Source organism: Silurus aristotelis (assembly GCF_946808225.1).
Source record: "Silurus aristotelis genome assembly, chromosome: 14".
NCBI lineage: Eukaryota > Metazoa > Chordata > Actinopteri > Siluriformes > Siluridae > Silurus > Silurus aristotelis.
In genome coordinates this window covers 18,800,956-18,821,636 of record NC_139587.1, presented here as the reverse complement: position 1 = coordinate 18,821,636, position 20,681 = coordinate 18,800,956, and the positions used below count along the sequence as shown (strand labels likewise).

At 38.0% G+C, this 20,681-nt stretch overlaps 1 protein-coding gene across 6 annotated transcripts; it reads left to right on the top strand.

The window, feature by feature from the left end:
- The first annotated feature begins 611 nt into the window (after positions 1-611).
- stag2b (STAG2 cohesin complex component b) lies at positions 612-20,292 on the top strand. 6 transcript variants are annotated; one of them, XM_083561572.1, is made up of 33 exons: positions 612-2,121; positions 5,799-5,927; positions 6,016-6,094; positions 7,081-7,224; positions 7,323-7,419; positions 7,520-7,601; positions 7,704-7,903; positions 8,058-8,209; positions 9,298-9,371; positions 9,601-9,724; positions 9,818-9,916; positions 10,144-10,223; positions 10,319-10,426; positions 11,091-11,202; positions 11,328-11,445; positions 11,929-12,032; positions 12,206-12,298; positions 12,390-12,479; positions 12,597-12,800; positions 12,917-12,987; positions 13,086-13,173; positions 13,259-13,339; positions 13,432-13,524; positions 13,622-13,796; positions 14,589-14,728; positions 14,838-14,939; positions 15,048-15,196; positions 15,324-15,452; positions 15,796-16,001; positions 16,529-16,787; positions 17,183-17,296; positions 17,701-17,827; positions 17,962-20,292. In XM_083561572.1, exons 2-33 carry the CDS (start codon positions 5,884-5,886, stop codon positions 18,082-18,084), a joined length of 3,861 nt encoding a protein of 1,286 aa, XP_083417698.1. In that variant the 5' UTR covers positions 612-2,121; positions 5,799-5,883; the 3' UTR covers positions 18,085-20,292. The 6 variants fall into 6 exon arrangements, with proteins under 6 accessions (XP_083417698.1, XP_083417696.1, XP_083417695.1 ...); XM_083561570.1 differs by having other exon boundaries at positions 613-2,121; positions 7,520-7,596; positions 7,699-7,903; XM_083561569.1 differs by having other exon boundaries at positions 615-2,121; positions 16,526-16,787.
- The last annotated feature ends 389 nt before the right edge of the window (positions 20,293-20,681 follow it).

The following is a 20,681-nucleotide window of genomic DNA, read 5'->3' as shown; positions in this document are numbered from 1 at the left end:
ATGAAACCCAAACTCTTTGCTTGCATGCACATGTACAGTCCATTTGATGGTAAAAATTTGAAGTAAATTTAAGCTCAACGTAGACAAGACAACTAATAGTTATGATTTATTACTAGAGTGCCTTCTTTGATGTAATTAAAAAACATTTTATTTAAAATCATTTTACACATAACTTGTTTTTATTTCCTGACCTTTTCTGATTATGAAATAATGCACGTTTTGCTTTGGTTAACTTAATTGCATTTACGAATAACTTTAGTATTATAGCTCAGTTTTATAATCATTTTAAATAAATATTAGCCCATGAGGCATGACCAGTATTCATACCAACACTAGATAATAGTGTTAATATATCTACAGTGACTAATTTTTTTTTTTATTGAAATTATTTTAAAGTTATAAAGCTGATGAGTGAGAGAAAAGTTCATAAAGGAGTTCACAAAAGTTTATTGATAGTTTGTGAAGTGTTTCAAGAATAGAAATAATTTCATTTGTAAGAATACACAAACCAGCAATACAATAGCTTAAACAAATGATCAAATATATAGAATATCGTATTTGAAATACCAACCAAGTTCCAACTCTAAGGTAAACATGTCAGTTTGCACACAAGGCCTTGCTCCCAATGGCATTCAAAAATGTTTGGGATAATGCATAATGTAGAGCACTATACAATACAGAATGGAGTAGAGTTGGGTGCAAATTGTGCAATGTTTTGAGTTTAAAAAAGTACTTCTGTTTTACAATGTGCACATTTTAATGTATTTTAATTGTGCTCTTTTAAAAACCTGTTATGACACAAAATATTACAGAAACTTGGTGCAATTGAGCAAGTGTGTTTTGGAAAGTGCAAAAGTTTTTGTCTCCACTTCCACAGTCAACTTAATTTATTTCTAAACTGCAGAATTCCTAGTAAACACAATGTTTTATTATGATAGCATTTTCTCAGTTTAGTTAATTTTAGGAACCATTTTATCAACTTCTGGAGATTTTATACTATTTTAATGAACAAACACTATACTTGATACAATATCAAGTATGTGTTCATCTGATTTCTTTTATGAAACTGTTGCCAGAAGGTTATTTTCTACCTATGGTCAAGATACACTTTTGGCTGACAAAAGCTCCCACATATGGCTCCATCTGCTGACCCACATCTGGCAGCTGAATATTTGGTATAAAATTCAAATAGCATGCAGACACATAACACCCGATCAAAGAAGTTTCTCCTACACCACCATTTTTAGGTAAATAGCATAGGTGTTGATGTAAAACTATACTTGGTTGGGTGGGGTTTGGGATAAGGCCTCTGTGACCAGGAAGAGGAGAAAACACATCTGTAAAATCCCTTTTCAACCTGGCAACTTGTGCTCCCTGTGAAGAAGGTGAACCATTTACATTTAGAAATGTATGGCATTTGGCAGACGCCCTTATCTAGAGCGATTTACAAAGTGCTTTGAAGAGTTCTCCATCAATAAACACATTCGAAAGGTGAGAGGTGGTCTCCACATGTGAATGGGCTGCACTTTTAGATGTAACTACACTTCCAGCTTCTTCCTCTGGAACCATTCTTCACGTTTTTAAGAGGTGGTATATTGGAAAGGTATTACTTTTATGTGTTAGTCTGAATCTACTCTGGTACGGTATTGAGGTCCTGACACTTAGGCCTTTGCGAGCTTGAACTGAAAGAAAGGAGAGACTTTGACCGTACAAATATATTATCCTAAAAATACACTTCCTTCTCTACCAAAGTGAAAAGTTAAGAGGTAATTCGTCATTTTGGCCTTTGCCCCGGTCATATAAAATTTTCAGTATAGTGTAATAACGGCTTTTGACCACGAGATGTCAGCTCCTGTCTATAGTGACGGGTCGTGACCAATGTAACCAGCAGGTGGCAGCTTTGCGCCGTTTTCTCCAGTTTGATCATCGAAACAACAAACCGAGCGGTGCGAGCGGGTTGAGTGTGTGCGTGAGTGTGTGTGTGTCTGAAAAAGACAGCCTCTGACCGCCACTTTCAAAACTAACATCCATGAATCTGTCTCGGCTTTTCGTTGCAAACAACTAGCGCCAGTCGATAGGGACGCGGAGCCGCATGAGTGCTGGATGTGAGCCTGGTGGGAGGTAAGTTATAAAATGGCGGAGACGTTTACAGAAGTTGGTGGGCTTTGGTGATATTTTGCTGCTGCGCCGAGCTGAAAGCTAGCCTCGGTTAGCTTGCGTCCACGAATTACGCGGGACTTGCGCGGAGAGAAGTCAGAAACCAGGCCGCAAAAAAAAAAAAAACAGCCTTCTGATTCAGTTCGGTCTGTTCGGAAAGATCGTAGGTGAAGGTATTTTTTTAGCGCCTCGATCAAATCAGCGGCTCTTTTTTTTCTGCGCGGCCGCCGCGGGGCAACTTCCGCGCTGTGTGTCTCCCAGAGCCGCTCTGTGGTTGGAGCTAGCACGGCGGAGCCGCTATGGCGAAAACTGGAGCACAAATATTCACAACCAAGATGGAGGACGCGGGGAGGCGTTTATTCTCCCCCCTTCACGTAAAGGAAAAAACACTGTTGTCGCACGAACAAAAAAATAAAAAAACGAGTCTTGCAGACTTTCCCTTCGAGTCTGTTTCGACAGAAAAATTGTTTCAAAAGCTAATAAACGCGGTGTAAAATCCCAACACGCGCCACTCGACTCGACTGGAAGGCACGGGGACTGACTACTGGAAGCCGAGCCAAAATGGAGAATCCCGAAAACAGCTGCTGGATTGGTTTCAAGATGGAGATTTTTTTTTCTCTCTCCCTCTCTGTATTCGCGTTTACCTTCCAACTAGTTAGTCATTGTTGTTATTTTATTGAACTTGCTGGAAAGGCGTTTTATAGATTAGGAGCAGAGAAAACAGTGCAAACTTGGAGGAATTTCCACATTTGTTCAGATGAGCTGTAGCATGTAGCACTTCTCTCGAGTTGGTGTGATTTTATGTTTTGAATCGTTTATCAAGGAAAATAGTTTGAATGTACTTGTGAACTTGTAGTGAACTACGAACTCACCGAGTCTCTCTGACCGTGTCCGGGTGGAGTTTATAAATAAAGTCCCAGATCTGTAACTTTATGGCGGAGGTTTTAGGCCACATGCGCAGACTTAAATGTTTGACAGATGCTGGGGACGAATTAAAGAGGGCACACGGTAACTAATAACAACAAACTCTGTCTTTGCGTGATGGTTTACTAGTGAAACTATTTTATTTAGGTAATGTCAGTACAGTCCAGTGTGTAAATAAACATCCTGTTCTGTGTCTCAGTGTGAAGTGATGATGCTCAGCTTCATTTGGCGCCACTTTTCAACAAGCGAATCTGATCAGTTTACTTTTCTCATCTCTCTCTATTTCTCTGTTTATTTATTTTTTGACGTATTATACATTAAAATATTGAAAAAAAATTTGTTAAATTTGCGCTTCAACAGACTTTTATTTTATTAACTTAGCGTTTCTTTGAGATAGCAGAAATCAGACCTACCGGCGCCACAAATGCGTTTCTGAAGACCAGGAAATTTCATTTATTATTGTTGTTGTTTTTTTAATGTAATTAAGAGTAAAATTACGGCACATTATGATTCTTATTGTCCCTCAAACTTGTGCGGTTTTGACGCTGTGTTTTGTAAACGCACTCCTTGTTTACATTAATTTAAGAAAGTCTGTTTGAGTTGAAAAGGAAAGTGTGAATCTGTGTGTAAGATACTGTGTATATTCACGCGCACACCACGCCCCAGCGCGTTACACTGGTATATAATATACACTGGTGTTTTGTCTGAATGTTTTTCACAGCCGTATTTAGACAAACTATTCAGGGACGAGTAATAAAATTTCACTGTATAACCACAGAGAAGACATGAACGTGCCCCTTCCTTTCTGGTTTCGCTGCATGTTTCCGTCTTTCTCCCGTTTATTCACGTTTCCGGCTTTGGATGGTGAGGATGATGATGATGAAGGCTCCTTGTGATTGGAGGCGATCGGCACGAGGGCGGATAGATTACTACTTTATATGGTCACATCGGAAGCGCGCTTTCGCGCTTGTTTCCTGGAAACCGGAGAACGGACAGCCAATGAGAACGCCGCATGGCGTGACAGTGCGTGTGGGCCGCCACGCCCCCTTGTTTTCATCTCCATCCGCAAGCACATTTTGAGGCGTGTGGATGTTTAGCAGCGCGGCTCCGAACCGCGGACAAACGGGCTTCTCTGCGGTGTTGCTCCAGTTACACAGCGCTGCTCTATTGGTTATAGAGTAACAAATAATTATGGGTGATTAGGAAGGGATTATTATGAATTAAACGATCGCACATGTTCTCATCTTTACATTCTCCAGTTCATGAGTTCAGCTCAGGTGTCAGGACATTACCATTCAAAATCATTAGTTAATACTTGCATGTGGAAATATAATGTGAAGTTCAACTGCTTTAATGTGCAAATAGTTTTCAGCATTTCTTATCATATGTAGTTTGTTTTGCTCCTACATCTGAAACATGGGTTAATGCAGTTACTGTATTTCACTCTTGCTGGCATCGAGGAAAAAATCTTTTGGTACTACTTTAAACAAAATGGGATGGGTATCTAGTAGAGGTTTATGGTTATGCCACAGTCTGTATCTCTTCATTGTGTCAATGTGGTTATTGATATTCAGATTTAGACTGGAGTTTTGTGGTGGTACTTGTTTCTTGTCATATTTTTTAGTTAGTTGATTTTGAATATGAACTGCACCACATTAAAACAGTGATTACTGACAAAAGATCTAGCTGTAAATTTACCTGCTTTGACAGCATGATCTGAATTCAGGCTTTGAGCATCCCTCAACTTCAGCTGTGTTAATCAACTTCAGTATTAGTTCATCATTTCTCAACTAAAGAAAGTTCACAGTACACACTGATAAGAAATGGTAGCCCAATCTTAAACTCTTGGCCCTACCCAGACTATTACTAAGGAAGCAGTAATGTAGTGCTGCACCACCAGTGTTAAGGAATATGGGTTTTGGGTGTTCTGAGAGCTTTGTGTTGTATATTACCGCTTGCTTGTGCTTTCACGTTTGTGTCATGTGATGAGTCATGCATACCTTTGGTCTTAACTAGCTCTCAAGCAATGTGTCTCTTTCTGGCAAGCTTAAAAAAAAATAAAAAAGAAGAATTATTGTCTCTCTCTCTCTCGCTTTGTTTCAATTTTGAACATTATTTCTTCATTCCAGAATAATGCATTCACATTAAATCTAATCATAACTTTTTAAATAAAATCTTAAAATATATTTACTTTAGAAACGTATGTATCTTATCATCCTATTGCACAAAATGTATTAAATTTTTGCTGATACAGTGGTGCTACAGCTCAGCGTGAGGTCTTGGTAAAAGCAAATTGCGCATTTTAAATATGTAATTATTTAAAAAAAATATATTTTAAATACTATTTTCTTTAGTTGGTTGTCAGGTACTCAGACAGGAGTTTGGAACAGGGATTTATCTTGAAAGTGCAACCCGTATTGCTTTTGTTTCCTGTTTCCAGTTTCTCAGTGTTTCTCAGTGCATCACCCACACGGACAAGCACTCACAGAGAGCAGCTGCTGAAAAATAGTGCAACACTGCTCCCTTGTGGTCATGATGAAACCACAATTTCATAAACTAGTCAACTTTTTTTCTAGTTTCTCCCAGTATAAAGTGGTTTAATGGTTTAATCTCTACATATTTAATACCACGTTTTGGCATTTAAAAAAAAAGGATTTATTGATGGTAGATCATTAAAAACAAATATTTGGACTACATTTACTTTCAATCTGTTCCAGGTCATATGAGACAAAGGTACCTGCAGTTGCTGCTTGGGTTGATGGAAGATTAACAAGTTAACGTGGTCCAGAAGATGTTAAAGAAATGATAGCAGCACCAGAATTACAAGCCGAGTTTCATTATCCCCAGTAAGCGACCCTTTTTATTACTGTCCATAGTGTTTGCTCACTTGTATTTAGTGAGAGCATGGTTAAGATTCAATCTTGTGTTTAACAGGGACACAGACACACGATTCTCATCAGATACTGATTTTGATGATTCTGATGGGAGAAATGCAGTTCAAGGGAAAGGAAAGGTACGTTTTCTGTGACCAACACTTTTCTTGACTAATCAGTTGTCTTGTGATCTTACATTTCACAATAGTGTGCTTATGTGGCATGTGGTTTGTGACCACAGTAAACTACTTAACAAGTAGTAGAGAGATTTTATACATTTATATTTATTATTATATTATATTTATTATAATTTTATAAATTGAGATTATATATCGAATTGATTAATGCATCTGTTGGGACAGATACTATCACAGTGAGCACTCCATATAGTCTAAGACATTAATATATGTAATAAGTGTTATTTGTCCATGCTTCTTGCTATGTTAAGTCTTTATACTGTATGATATCTCTGTGGGGGGCATGCAATAATTAATTAAGCATGGTAAATTGCTAATTGCTGTGCAACACATTGTAGGCTGAACTATTATGGGAAAAAAATAAACCCCACAGTTAATGATTTTTCATATCAATAGTGTTTTATATATATTTCTTAAGCAGATATATTGCTTTTATTTATTTTTTTTGTTCACTAACATTAATTGCTGTTGTCTGGTAATGGCTGCACAAAAATATCCTTACTCATCCAACCTTGTAATTATCTTTTAAATAGAATAGATATGTTACAGATATGTCACAGGCCCCACCACACAATGAAAATCTTTGCTCATGTGCACAGGGCATTCAAACTAATTCAAACAGTGAGAATGATTGCAAGGTTTTATGGCTGCTGATTTTTGTTTTTGAATTTTTCTGTGTTTTTGCTTTTGTTAGCCATTTAAAAATAACCATGAGCTTGGGTGGACTGTCTGATGGCTTGAAACTGCAATTCACAATAGTTAACTTGGATCAGTGGTTGATCATATTTACCATTCAACAAAAATGTTCTTGTTAAAACGTGTACTTTGAAAATCATCAAATGTGGTGTAAAATTTTATTGTGATCAAGAGTTATTTTTCATTTTGATTGTGGATTGTTTAAAGAGTTTTTTGAAATCCTGATTTTTCAGGTGAAAAAGGGTAAGAAGGCCCCTGGAGAGAAGGGGAAAGGAGGTGGAAAGGGTGCTGGTCGCTTAAATGGACACCATCAAGAGAATGGCATGGAGAATATCATGCTGTTTGAAGTGGTCAAGCTGGGAAAGAGTGCCATGCAGGTTAGTGGCAGCATTGCTGAAATTTCACATTCAGACTTTGAAATTAAACATTTCCCACTGGTCTGAAGATTTTTCTTTCTTTCTTTCTCTCTCTCTAGTCTGTGGTGGATGACTGGATTGAGTCCTACAAACAGGACAGAGACATGGCTCTCCTTGACTTGATCAACTTTTTTATCCAGTGTTCTGGCTGTAAAGGTGCGTCACAATTCACACTGTTCCTAACTAGAGAAAAGTTTCCTTGTAATCTTGTTTATTATTGAGGAGCACTATTTCTGTTTGTTGTTTATTAATACAGGTGTTGTGAGTGGTGAGATGTTTCGGCACATGCAGAACTCCGAGATCATCAGAAAGATGACGGAAGAATTTGACGAGGCAAGGTTTTACTTCCTGCGAAGCATGCTTTTAGTAATATGTTGAATATGCTGAGCATCTTTGCCTCGGTGCTAAATAAGAGTATCGTGTTTGTCACTGTAGGACAGTGGAGACTACCCACTCACCATGGCTGGGCCACAGTGGAAAAAGTTCAAGTCCAGTTTTTGCGAGTTCATTTCTGTATTGGTCCGACAGTGTCAGTACAGCATCATCTATGATGAGTATATGATGGACACAGTCATCTCTCTGCTCACCGGTCTGTCAGACTCCCAAGTGCGCGCCTTTAGACACACCAGCACACTAGCAGGTCAGACCTTACATCTTTTAAATCATGTCCTTCAGACAAAACTTTTGAAAGGGCCTACGTACTGTTGCACTTTTTAATGGATGTGTTAAGTGCGTTTATGGCTGATTGTTGAATCAACAGCAAATTGTTTTATTTCTGTTTGTCATCTACACAGCCATGAAGCTGATGACTGCTCTGGTAAACGTAGCTCTGAATCTCAGCATTAACATGGACAACACCCAACGCCAGTATGAAGCAGAGCGAAACAAGATGATCGGCAAGCGGGCCAGTGACCGGTTGGAGCTGCTTTTACAGAAACGCAAGGAGGTGAGTGCAGCATTACAACTTCTCAATCGGTGTCTGTACAAGTTTGTGCTTTCTAGCACTGAGACAGAGCAACTTGTGACCAGAACTAGTGAAAAAGCAAATCTGCATGCAAAGGTGTAGCTTTGTTTATTTAGTACATTGACAATTCAAAATGATGAAACATGCATATCAAATTCATGTTTAGGTGTAAGAACTCCATCATTATAAATCATAGAAACAAGCAATGATGGTCTTCCAGGTTTAAAGTTTACAGAATTTCAGTTTTGTAAAGCAGCATATGTGTTGCTACTGACCGTCACGGCAACATTGAGAACGGTAGAAGTGCAAAGCTTTTATTTGAAGACTCGGAATCTTAATTTTTTTCATGTAGACATTTCGTAGTCTATATAATGTATCCAGGCTGTTACACCACCGCAGGTGTTGTTTAAATATCAAAATGCCAACAATTAAATATTTACGCAGGTTTAAGTTACAGTTAGCAGCATTATTGATTAGTATATTATATAAAATATTGATTTTCATGCTTTGTTTTCCTTTTACTGGTTATGTGCTCAGCAATGCTTGTCTGTCAGTGGCCCTGCCTGATGAAAACATAAACAAAATGCTGTTAACCAACAGTTTAACCCCCTCCCCCAAACACACACGCACGCACACACACACACACACGCACGCACACACACACACAAGGAAATAATAATAATAATAATAATAATAAATGAATTGTGAAGATTATAGTATTGTCACAGAATTGGCAGGATGGTTGCAAATAGCTAAGCTATCTTTAGTTTGGGGTACTAATATTAATTAACAGTTCAGTTATGTAATGCTAGTCCTGCTGGCATACCATCTGTGTGTGTGTGTGTGTGTGTGTGTGTGTGTGTGTGTGTGTGTGTGTGTGTGTGTGTGTGTGTGTGTGTTTGTTTAACCGGAATGACCATTCATTCGAGCATCGAATTAAAACTATTCACGAACCTGTGTGCTGTTTTATGGGTGTACGTTGTTAACCTAGCATATAGACATTTGCACTAAGATGGTGTTTGGATTTATGTAACACATTTTGTACTATTTTTTTTTTTTTTTTTTTGCAGCTACAAGAAAACCAGGATGAAATTGAAAATATGATGAACGCTATTTTCAAGGGCGTCTTCGTGCACAGATATCGGTATGTCGTCTTTTCAGAAAGGAATATTTGTGTGAATTCTTACTTTTAAGAAAATACCTTGTATGTGATTTAATGCAAATGTATTTAAATTCAGTTTTAACAGGCAGGTTAATTAATAAATGAAAAATAGAATAAACATTGTTGTTTGTATGTTTGTAAATCATATTTCTAATCTACACCTAGACACCATAATGACAAATTAGGCTGTTTTTATTGATTATTCCTGCAGGGACGCAATAGCGGAGATCCGAGCAATCTGCATTGAGGAAATAGGGGTGTGGATGAAAATGTACAGTGATGCATTTCTCAACGACAGCTACCTGAAATATGTAGGATGGACCATGCACGACAAGGTAAGTTTTAAAGAATAACTGACTCGCACATGGGTGAAGCATGTGCTGGTTGTTAATTGTTGAGCCTCATTGATTCACTGCTCTCTTCAACAGCAAGGCGAAGTGCGGCTAAAATGCCTCACAGCTCTACAGGGCCTCTACTACAACCGAGAGCTCAACGCCAAGTTGGAGCTCTTTACCAGCCGCTTCAAGGTGAGAGCCATCTGCAGTTTATTTCTTTCCAAAATGCCTACAGGGAGAAAGCAGCTTTAAGTCAAGAGCATAATTTTATTAAAGTACAATAGAAGAATTGTTCTTACTTTATTCCACTTTTTAATAGTCTCACTTTTAAATGTCCTCAGTGTCATTGTTGATTTATTTATTTATTTTCATATTAATATATACAACTTGCTAATAACTTTTCCCTATTTTTTTTTTAGGACCGTATTGTTTCCATGACACTGGACAAAGAGTATGATGTCGCTGTGCAAGCAATAAAACTACTAACACTCGTTTTACAGTAAGTTTACATCTTCAGACAAATTATTACTATTGAATTTGCATGTTTATGACACAGATGGTGTATTTACATGATTTTGGTGTTTGCATTTCCAGTAGCAGTGATGAGGTCCTGACAGCTGAGGACTGTGAGAGCGTCTACCACCTGGTGTACTCAGCCCACCGGCCAGTTGCTGTGGCAGCTGGAGAGTTCCTTTTTAAGAAGTGAGGCTTGTTTTCACTTCTCCTATTTACTTATTGGACACACAGATGTGCCTCATTCCAAAACCACAGAGGTTTTCTGAACCGAAGTGTGTTTTGAAGAATAGAGCATTTGAGCAACATGAAGAATGAGCAGATAGGGCAGACTGGTCTAAGCCTAGCACATGTGGAGTAAAGCATTATCTGCTTTCTTTCAAGTTCTGAGATTCCCTTCATTAATTGAAAAGTGTCGGACATTAGTCCAACCAAAAGAGCACATCCAATTTTGCTCCCATGGTTCCCAATCATGAATGGCTATAGATTTATCAGGATCTTTACCTGAAATATGACAAAAAAAGATTTTCTATTGAGCTGCTCTTGAACACAGTCTTGCTCTTTCTCCATTTTGGCCACTGCCTCCTCTCTCCGCTGATGTTAAACTGGATCCGTTTTGTCAATAGGCATACCAAATAACCACACTTCCAATCAGACACTCTGATACAGCGACTAAAAGGTTCAGAAGGAATACAGATTATATCTTGTTCATTCATTCCTGTTCCCCTATTCTTGTGGCATTATTGTAATAGAAGTCTGCAGCATGTTTCTTTTCTCTATGTATTATATAGAAGTTTGGGTCCTAAATGATGCTTAATATCCCTCTACAAAATATCTTTGCTTTCTTTTGCAGATTGTTCAGCCATCAAAACATAGAGCATGACAGCATGCCTAAGAGGAGAGGAAGACAGAGTCTGAATGCCAATCTCATGAAAACTACTGTTTTCTTCTTCCTTGAGAGCGAGGTGTGTCGCAGGAACATTTTCAGTCTTCTCTTGACATTATTGCAAACATATTTATAAATACATAGGTTTGTGATACATGTCTACATATTAGATGCTTAATGTTGAACACATTCTTTTATAATCAGCTTCATGAGCATGCTGCATATCTGGTGGACAGCATGTGGGACTGTGCCTCTGACCTGCTAAAGGACTGGGAGTGCATGATCAGCCTGCTACTAGATGAGCCCCTGCCTGGCGAGGAAGGTCTGATAATAAAGTTATATTCTTCTTTGAGTGATAATTTAATAATTTAGCATTATTGTCAGCATCTTACCCTGTATTATACTAAATGTGTAATAAGTAAATCAGCTGAATCTTCTAATTATCAATGGGCACCACAGATGTAGATATATAAACTTGATATACTTAAATTCAGATGACAGAGTAATGTTATATTTTAATCCATGCAATTGAAGTAAAAAAAAAAAAAAAAAAAAAAAACCTGACAAATGTTTTTATTAATTGGTTTATTGATTATTTTTTTCCCTTTTTTTTTTTTTTTTTTTTTTTTTTTTCTAATTATTAAGTTAGTTGAGAGGTTAGGCCACATAAGTTGTGAAAGAGATTTTATTTATACTTCACTGCGTTCAAAATATTTACATATCCCACGTGTACGTGTTGCGTACGTGCATTGTGCTGAGGCTATTTCCTTGTGTGAAAATCTATAATGAAACATGTCCTGTGCAGCTCTGACGGACAGACAGGAGACTGCCCTGATTGAGATCATGCTGTGTACCATTCGCCAAGCTGCAGAATGCCATCCTCCTGTGGGCAGAGGCACTGGCAAAAGAGTAAGAGACAAATTGTTGAGCACATCACTGTCATTTCAAGTGTGTGGAATACAAATAAGTCTGAGCAGAATCACAAGTGTAGAAATGATCACATTAATGGTGGATTTAAATCATCTTATGGGGTTTTTTTTTTGCATGTGCACACTGTTTAGCTTTCCTTATTCTTGTTTCAGGTTTTGACAGCAAAAGAGAAGAAAACACAGCTCGATGACCGGACACGGATGACTGAGCTTTTTGCAGTGGCAATGCCACCTCTACTTGCAAAGGTAAATAATTGTATGACTTTTCTGTTTAGCAGTATTATTGGAGGAAAGAATGTGAGCAAATGTATCCTCTACTTTTTTTCCCCCTTGACAGTATTCAATTGATGCTGAGAAGGTGACAAATCTTCTGCAGTTACCACAGTTCTTCGATTTAGAGATTTATACAACTGGCCGGTTGGAGAAGGTGAGTTCATGTCACTTCGTATGTACACAGTGTAGATACTGGGAATACGAAATGCATTGTTAATAGATCTGTCAGCAGGCAGTATTTAAAATGATGTTATCGTTTGTTCATCTTCAGCATCTGGAATCACTGCTGAGACAAATCAGGGAGATTGTGGAGAAGCACACTGACACTGATGTGTTGGAGGCCTGCTCGAAGACCTACCATTCCCTCTGCAATGAGGAGTTCACAATCTTCAACAGGGTAGACATTGCCCGCAGCCAGCTCTTGGATGAACTGGTGGACAAGTTCAATAAGCTGTTGGAGGACTTTCTTCAGGAGGTGAGAACTTGAGTCTTGACAGAAAACTGGTAATATTAGTGCAAATCAACTTTTCTTGTTAAATCATATTTCAACAGCCTATTTACACTTCGATTTTGATGGCTTGTTGTTCTTAGGGTGAAGACCCAGATGAAGATGATGCTTATCAGGTCCTATCCACACTGAAGAGGATCACTGCTTTTCACAAGTAAAGAGCTATATTTTTAAGTTAGATATTTATAGTGCTGCAATATTTTTTCGTGTCATTTATTTTTTTTCTCTTGTCCCCTCTCCCATTTTCCTCAGTGCTCATGATTTATCGAAATGGGATCTGTTTACCAGCAACTATAAGTTACTCAATACGGGCATTGAGAATGGGGACATGCCTGAGCAGGTGACATTTTTAAAAATGTAGTTTGGCTTTGAATACAAGGTCATTACCATAAATGACTGACTTATGTCTGCCTGACCTGTTTCAGATCGTCATACATGCACTGCAGTGTACACACTATGTGATTCTTTGGCACTTGGCCAAGGTCTCTGAGGGCAGCTGCAAAAAAGTAAGACCGGGTTTCTATTTGCTTCCATTTTGAAGTTGTTTTTTTTTTGTTGTTGTTGTTGTTGTTAACAACTAGTTGTCTGGCACATGTAGGAGGATATGGTGACTTTAAGGAAGCAAATGCGAGCGTTCTGCCTGATGTGTCAGCGATATTTGGCCAGTGTCAACACCACTGTGAAAGAGCAGGTCAGTATGAGCGGTTAGAAGCTCATTTAGTTCTCCGTGCAAATTACTGTAACTTAATTGATGATAAACAATTATTTGACAAGCAATTTCTCTGCAGGCCTTCACCATCTTGTGTGACCTGCTGTTGATCTTCAGTCACCAGATCATATCTGGAGGGAGGGAGGTATTAGAGCCTCTCATTTACTCACCAGATGCTTCACTGCAGTCTGAACTGCTCAGCTTCATTCTAGACCATGTCTTCATTGACCAGGATGAGGATAGCAACAGCACAGGTGCAACATACAGCCTTGTTAAACACCAGAGCAAAGTCTGTGTGGAATAGGCAGATCGTCCTTTTTTGGCTTTTATTATTTTTTATACTTGCAGTATTTGGCTACAGGGATTCCTGAAATGGGCTTTAGAGCTTAAGCATGGATGGTAAGATCAGCTTGGAAAGTGCACAGGGTTTCCGCATGGTCTTAAAAAGTCTAAAATAAAAAAAAAATTAAGTTTTAAAATTTATTATTTACAAACACGGTTCTGGGTCTTAAATCACTTTAAACAGGTCTTAATTTTCTGAATTCCATGTAACACTACCTTTAATGCTCATTGAAATGCTCCCAAAGCTCTTTCTAATGTTTATTTAATTTTTTGTTATTTTCCAGTGGTGTTGTATTTCTTTTTTTTTTCGCTTGTCCAAATATTATTTGTTTTATTACGACTGCTGATAAGACCAGCATGCAACAGCCAAGCTGCAAGTTGGCACAAATCTTTCCTTTTGGCACCGATATTTTAGGGAAGTGCATGTTTAGCGATACTTGGCTTGAATAAAATGAATCTATGGATTGGTTAGGGCCACTTATTGTGCGTGTGCATGCGTGCGCGTGGGTTGTTTCTTTAACCCTGCCCTATTTCTGTATTCTCTGTATTTTGAAAATGAACTTTATATCAACACTTCATATTACAATTCACCACAAGAGGGAGCCAGATTGGCAGTACATATGAACCTGAAAAAAAGTGAATACAGTATATACGATTAATATGTAAGATTACTCAGTCATTTTGTTCTTGACTTGTTTGAACAGATGGGCAGCAGGACGATGAAGCAGGCAAAATTGAAGCTTTACACAAGCGTCGCAACCTTCTTGCAGCTTACTGCAAGCTCATCATCTACAATGTGGTGGAGATGAAGACTGGTGCAGACATATTTAAGCAGTACATGAGGGTGAGTCTCAGTGTTTCCCTTCATATTTTGGATTTTTCTAAGCTTTTCTAACTTGTAGATAACTGCTGTATTCAACTTTACTGATCTACCTTTTTTTTTTTTTTGTCAGTATTATAATGACTATGGCGACATCATCAAAGAAACCATGAGCAAAACTAGACAGATTGATAAGATCCAGTGTGCAAAGACTCTTATTCTGAGCTTGCAGCAGGTAAGTGTGCATTTATTCCAAACCATGTAATATGCTCTTCAACTCTTTGACAATTTGAGTCATGCTGCTTTTTTTTTTTTTTTTTTTTTTTTTTTTTGTTTGATCTAGTTGTTCAATGAGATGCTGTCGGATCTGGGTCCAGGATTTGACCGCTCATCTTCATCTTTTTGTGGCATCAAAGAGCTGGCCCGTCGCTTCTCTCTCACTTTTGGTCTGGACCAACTAAAGACCAGAGAAGCTATCGCCATGTTACACAAGTATGCTGCTTCTAGGCTTGTTGTCACTTCTAGATATCCAGATATCTGCTTTCCAATGGCACTAAGAAATATATAGGGGATTTTGTGTGGTCTGTATTTAAAACATTGTTTTAAATTGCTTGTATAGGGATGGTATTGAGTTTGCCTTCAAGGAGCCCAATCCTCAAGGAGATGGATATCCCCCCGTAAACCTGGCTTTCTTGGACATCCTCAGTGAATTTTCATCCAAGCTCATGAGACAGGACAAACGCACTGTGTAAGATCCAGTTCTTAACATCATTCCTTGTGTAGTCCTGAATTTAATGATATGCACCAGCATGTTCCAGACACAAAACTGTTGAAGTTTATACATTTTATATGAAATTAGTCTTTGATTACAAATAGGCTTTAAGAGAGGCTTTAAACTAAGTTCAGAAAACGTTTATGGGCTAATGACCTATAGATGGAATAAGTTGGAAAAAACTAAATTTTGAGCTGAAAGATTTTTCTAATTAGTGGTGGTTAAAAAGTTGTGTAATATGTAATATCTGCCATCTTGTGTAGTAAATTAAACAAAATGCCAGTATTGTCGCTGATCTGTTCTTTTTCTGTCTCCTCAGGCACATGTATCTGGAGCGCTTTATGACGTTTCAGATGGCATTGCAAAGGGAGGACTGCTGGCTCCCACTCATCTCTTACAGGAACTCTCTGCAGGCTGGTGGTGATGATGATACCATGTCTGTGGTGAGCGGTATCAGCAGCCGTGGTTCTACTATCCGCAGCAAGAAAGTTAAGCCTGTTACAGGCAAAAGGAAACTCTCTGAAGGTACCTGTCTTAGTTTAAATGCACGATCATGTGGATTATGAATAATTTACTCCAACATTGTCTGCTTTACTTTAAACATCTCAGCAAATATTTGTACACTGGGAACAGAGTGGCACTATTGCTCCTTTACCACATATACCCACATGACTGTATGTTTGATGTGGCAACTTTCACCAAATGTTTTAATGATTCCGTCTCACACAATGAGTCGGTAGTGTCATGTTGTTGACTTATATTCATTGTGTGTAAAACATGTTTATCGAGATTCTTTTTCTTACACAAGTTGCTGACTTCAGAGTACCAACACCTATCTGTTAATATTACTAATTTTCTTTTTGTTTTGGGAGAATACTGTCTATTTGGCATCCTCGTTATTAGTAATTATAGGTCAGGATATTAATGTTTTGACAACTGACCATTTATCCAAAAATGTGTTAATAGGTCATTAAGATTGTTGCAGCCCCTACTCTAACCCCTTTAATTCATTTTAAATGTAATTATTTTTTTTATTTTATTTGGTGTAGCAGAGGAGAGCAGCAGCAGCGAGGTGTGGCTGAACCGAGAGCAGAGCATGCAGACGCCGGTCATGATGCCTTCTCCGCATCTCACCTCTACAGTCATGCGTGAGCCCAAACGCCTGCGGCCTGAGGACAGCTACATGGGGGTGTATACGATGCCACCTGAGCAGCAGCAGCAACAGCAGCAGCAGCAGCAGCAGCATCCACAGCACCACACACATCCACACACACCCCAGCCTCATCACCACCAGAACCCCATGGACTACAAGTAAGGGGACAGTCGGCATATACAGTATTCTGTTAATGGCTTCAAAAATCTACAAACATTATTTGTATATATCAGGCAGTTTTAATTTTATAGATAAATGTGACAAAATATTTTATTTGTAAAAGCCAGAGGAAAGCAGCATTGATTGAGAATATATTGGCCACTTCTACTGTGAGCTTGAAGCACTCAGAACCTGGGTAATGTTTACGCCCAGTCTTCTCATTTATACCCAGCTGCTGTTCTCAGCGCCACAGCTGATAAGTACTTTTTTGGGGGGCTGTAGTAGTTCTGCTTTGCAGTATTGCTAAGCAAAGTGGAGTTGACGCAGTAAATCCTGTATCCTGAGTGGAGTTGACTCCGGAGTTGGAGTGAGTAAGATTTTGGTGTTTTTGCAGCACGCAGGTCACTTGGATGTTGGCCCAGAGGCAGCAGCAGGAAGAAGCTGCCAGGCAGCAGCACGAGAGAGCAATGAACTACGCCAAACTGAGGAGCAACTTGCAGCATGCAATGTGAGGACGCACATACTGTATTTATTTTAATAATCTCTCATTATAAAGAGACACTTATGGGTTTTTAACATATTTAGATACAAATTTGATGACATTTTCTGTCATCCTGAATTCTAACACATTTTAGTTCATTTCAAACAAACGTGTCTTTGAATAAGAATTTTGGAAAAATCATACTGACTGGCTTAATTGCCTGCTGTTTAGGATGCTGTGTATGTTTTCGCTAATAAAAGCTTTAGATATACAGCAAGCATGAGGTCTTATAATGGCAATATTTTAACGACCCACAAATTAATCTTTAAAAACCCACAAGGATTAAGCAATTTTTCTGATAAATCAAGCCATATTGAAATTATTTGTTGGTTTTGGTACAAAGATTAGTTTGACAATTTTGTCTTTTTTAGACGTCGAGGCTCGGGCCTGATGGAAGATGACGAGGAGCCAATTGTCGAGGATGTAATGATGTCATCAGAAAGTCGAATTGAGGATCTCAATGAAGGCATGGACTTCGACACAATGGATATTGATCTGGTAATGACATTTGTAAGGTTATCTCTCTACATTATGTCTAAATTTCTGGGGGTTTTTTGTTGTCGAAAAGGAAAAAAAAAAACTTTCTATAATGTGAATGAACATTTTCTTAACTTATCTGCTTTGTTTTGCAGCCCGCCTCTAAGAATCGACGAGAGAGAACAGAGTTGAAGCCAGACTTTTTTGACCCAGCTTCTATCATGGACGAGTCTGTAAGGACCACTCATTTCCTGGGTTACGACGCCTTTCAGCGGTAATGAGGGGGAACTAAGCTCCACTGTTGCTCCACTGTATGGCCATGAGAGAGCACCACTAGATGGCACTAATAGGAGTGATTTCTAATAGACAGCTCAGTTCAATGGTTTCACTCCATGATGTGGAGAATAAACAGCCTCAGTCTAAGAAATGTTAACTACAGTTCAAGAGAATCGATGGCCATTTATTTGGTAACACTGAACTCACACTGAATTTAAACATTTTCTTTTGTAGGCCGTTGGAGTACTCATGTTTTAGGATTTAAAAAAAAAAATGAAGAAAATCTTTTTTGGAAAAAAAAAATTTCTGTAATATTAAATTGATTTTGTAAAAAATAATAATAAATATACACACGATCAGTGTAGTAACTGGTTAAACAAAAACATCTATTCTTGTTCACTAGAGACTTCAAAGATGATATAGTGGCTTAGTTAAGTAAGCGTTCCCTCTTATTGCAAAAATGTTGGGAGGGGAGGAGGACGATTGAACGCCATGAATTGTTGGACTGTTCTTTGCCATGTATAAATATATAAAATATATTTCAAAGTTGAACGTCATCTCGTGTGAAGAAGTGTATGTGAGCTCTCCTAGAGTTGTGGTATTTCTTGAAACAAGGGTGAATGCTTCTTTTATTTTATTTTTTCCCTTTTTTCCCCCCCTTTTTTTTTTTTTAACTTAAAGATAACTATGTTATGTATAGCCCTTTTGTAATAGTGAGTAATCAGGTGTAAAGTAGTAATTTATAAGCAGGTTATTGCTCATCATAGTGAGTGATGTGATATATTTTAATCTTCTTAACTATGTAAAATGGAGGACATGCTCCAGCTCTTTATATCTAGTGCTTAGTTTTGTTCACCTCCCTTTTAGAACAATAGCAAAAATTCAGCTTCTAGTGTCAATAACGGTGTAAAGTCAGAAATATGAAACCGAGTTCTGATGTTTTTACATGAATCAACTCCCCAAATATTAGATCTACACCCTTGAAAAGGGTGAAACCAAGGAATCAAAAGGAAATCCCTCTAGTAGTGCCATTGTGTTTGTCTCAAATTAAAACAAAGTTTATTGTAGTACATCTGCTATGTTGTCTAATCATTCACATTCAGCTGAACAGTGATGTAGACATGTACTTAACAAAAAGTTTAATAATTTTAAAAAGTATCAATTGGTGCTGATTTTATAATTGCATTTAGGACTTATTTTACTTTTAAGCTCCAATTTTAAGTTTAAAAGGAAATAAGAATATTTTAAAGCATGTAGCCAAGCACCAAGGAGGTTTTTTTTTTTATTTGCATTTTATATGGTGTTTGTGTTTGTTTGCTTTTTGTCAAATGTACATTTTGGTTGGTTGAGCTTCCCATTCAGACTTACTACATTCAGCTTTAAGTTTGTTACTTTATTATGTTTTTTTTTTTTTTTTTTGGGGGGGGGGGGGGGGGGGTTTGGTTTTTTTCCTTCAGTGTAACACCTTGTCATACTTCATTCAAATGTATTTCATGTTGCTTTTGGGCAGCTCTATAAAGTTAAATGAACACATCTAGCTTATACTGACGCATTTGTATATCGAAATATGTTTTGTCAGAGGTATACCTTTTTAATCATTCCATGTCTTGGCCTTAAACATGCCTGTAAAAAGTTCTCAACTTTTCAATATTGTTACTTTTTTTTGTGTGTGTGTGTGTGTGTGTGTGTGTGCGTGTGCAGATTTCTAATTATTTAAAAACAGTGATCACCAAGCCTGGCCTTGGAGATCTACCTTCTGCAGTAAGCAGTTACAAACCTAAACCAACACACCAGCGCCAAATAAATCAATCTACCTTATTAGCCTGTTTGATTAGGGCTGGAACACAATTCTGTAGAAGGGTAGATATCTCAGACAGGGGTGATTTATAGAAGCCATGTTCCAAAATAGCATGTGTTAGAAAGCATAACACACCTGAACGAACGAATGAATGAAAACTGGCACTCGTTTGTCACTCACCACTACATTGGCAAAACTGCTGAATAGATTGTGTAAATATACGTGCATTTTAACAAAAACATAATTTTCTAGTGTTTTTTTCCCCCTGTTAATGTTTATAAGCTTATGATATTTTCCCTGTTCAAAGATTTATGCTTATACATAATTGTTTCCCTGTCCTGTCCACCTACTGTACTGTTTCTGATTTCTATTTATCTGGAGACAGTTTTTGAATAAAAGTAAACAAATCTTATTGTCTTCTCCTCTTGTGTTTAGTTTGTGTTCTGGATGATTCCAGGGCACTTGTAACTACTCATTTATGATCTTATACACACACACACACACACACCTGTTAAAGTGGTTGGCGTGTGTAAAACATTCAGTTGGCAGCAGTTCTGCATGGGAGAAAGAGGTCAGAGGAGAATGGTCAGACTGGTATGACCTAAAAGGGAGGCACGCAAACACCTCACAACTAGTGTGAGCTGAAAAGCGTTTTTTTTAATATTCAGTTTGATTAACTTTGCAGCATTACACCAGACCACCACACTCCTCTTTTGTCAGCCAGGAAGGTGAATCTAAGATTAAGGCAGAGATTCACTGAAAGAGAAGTGGTAGCTCAGTGGTCAGTTGCACTTCTGGCGA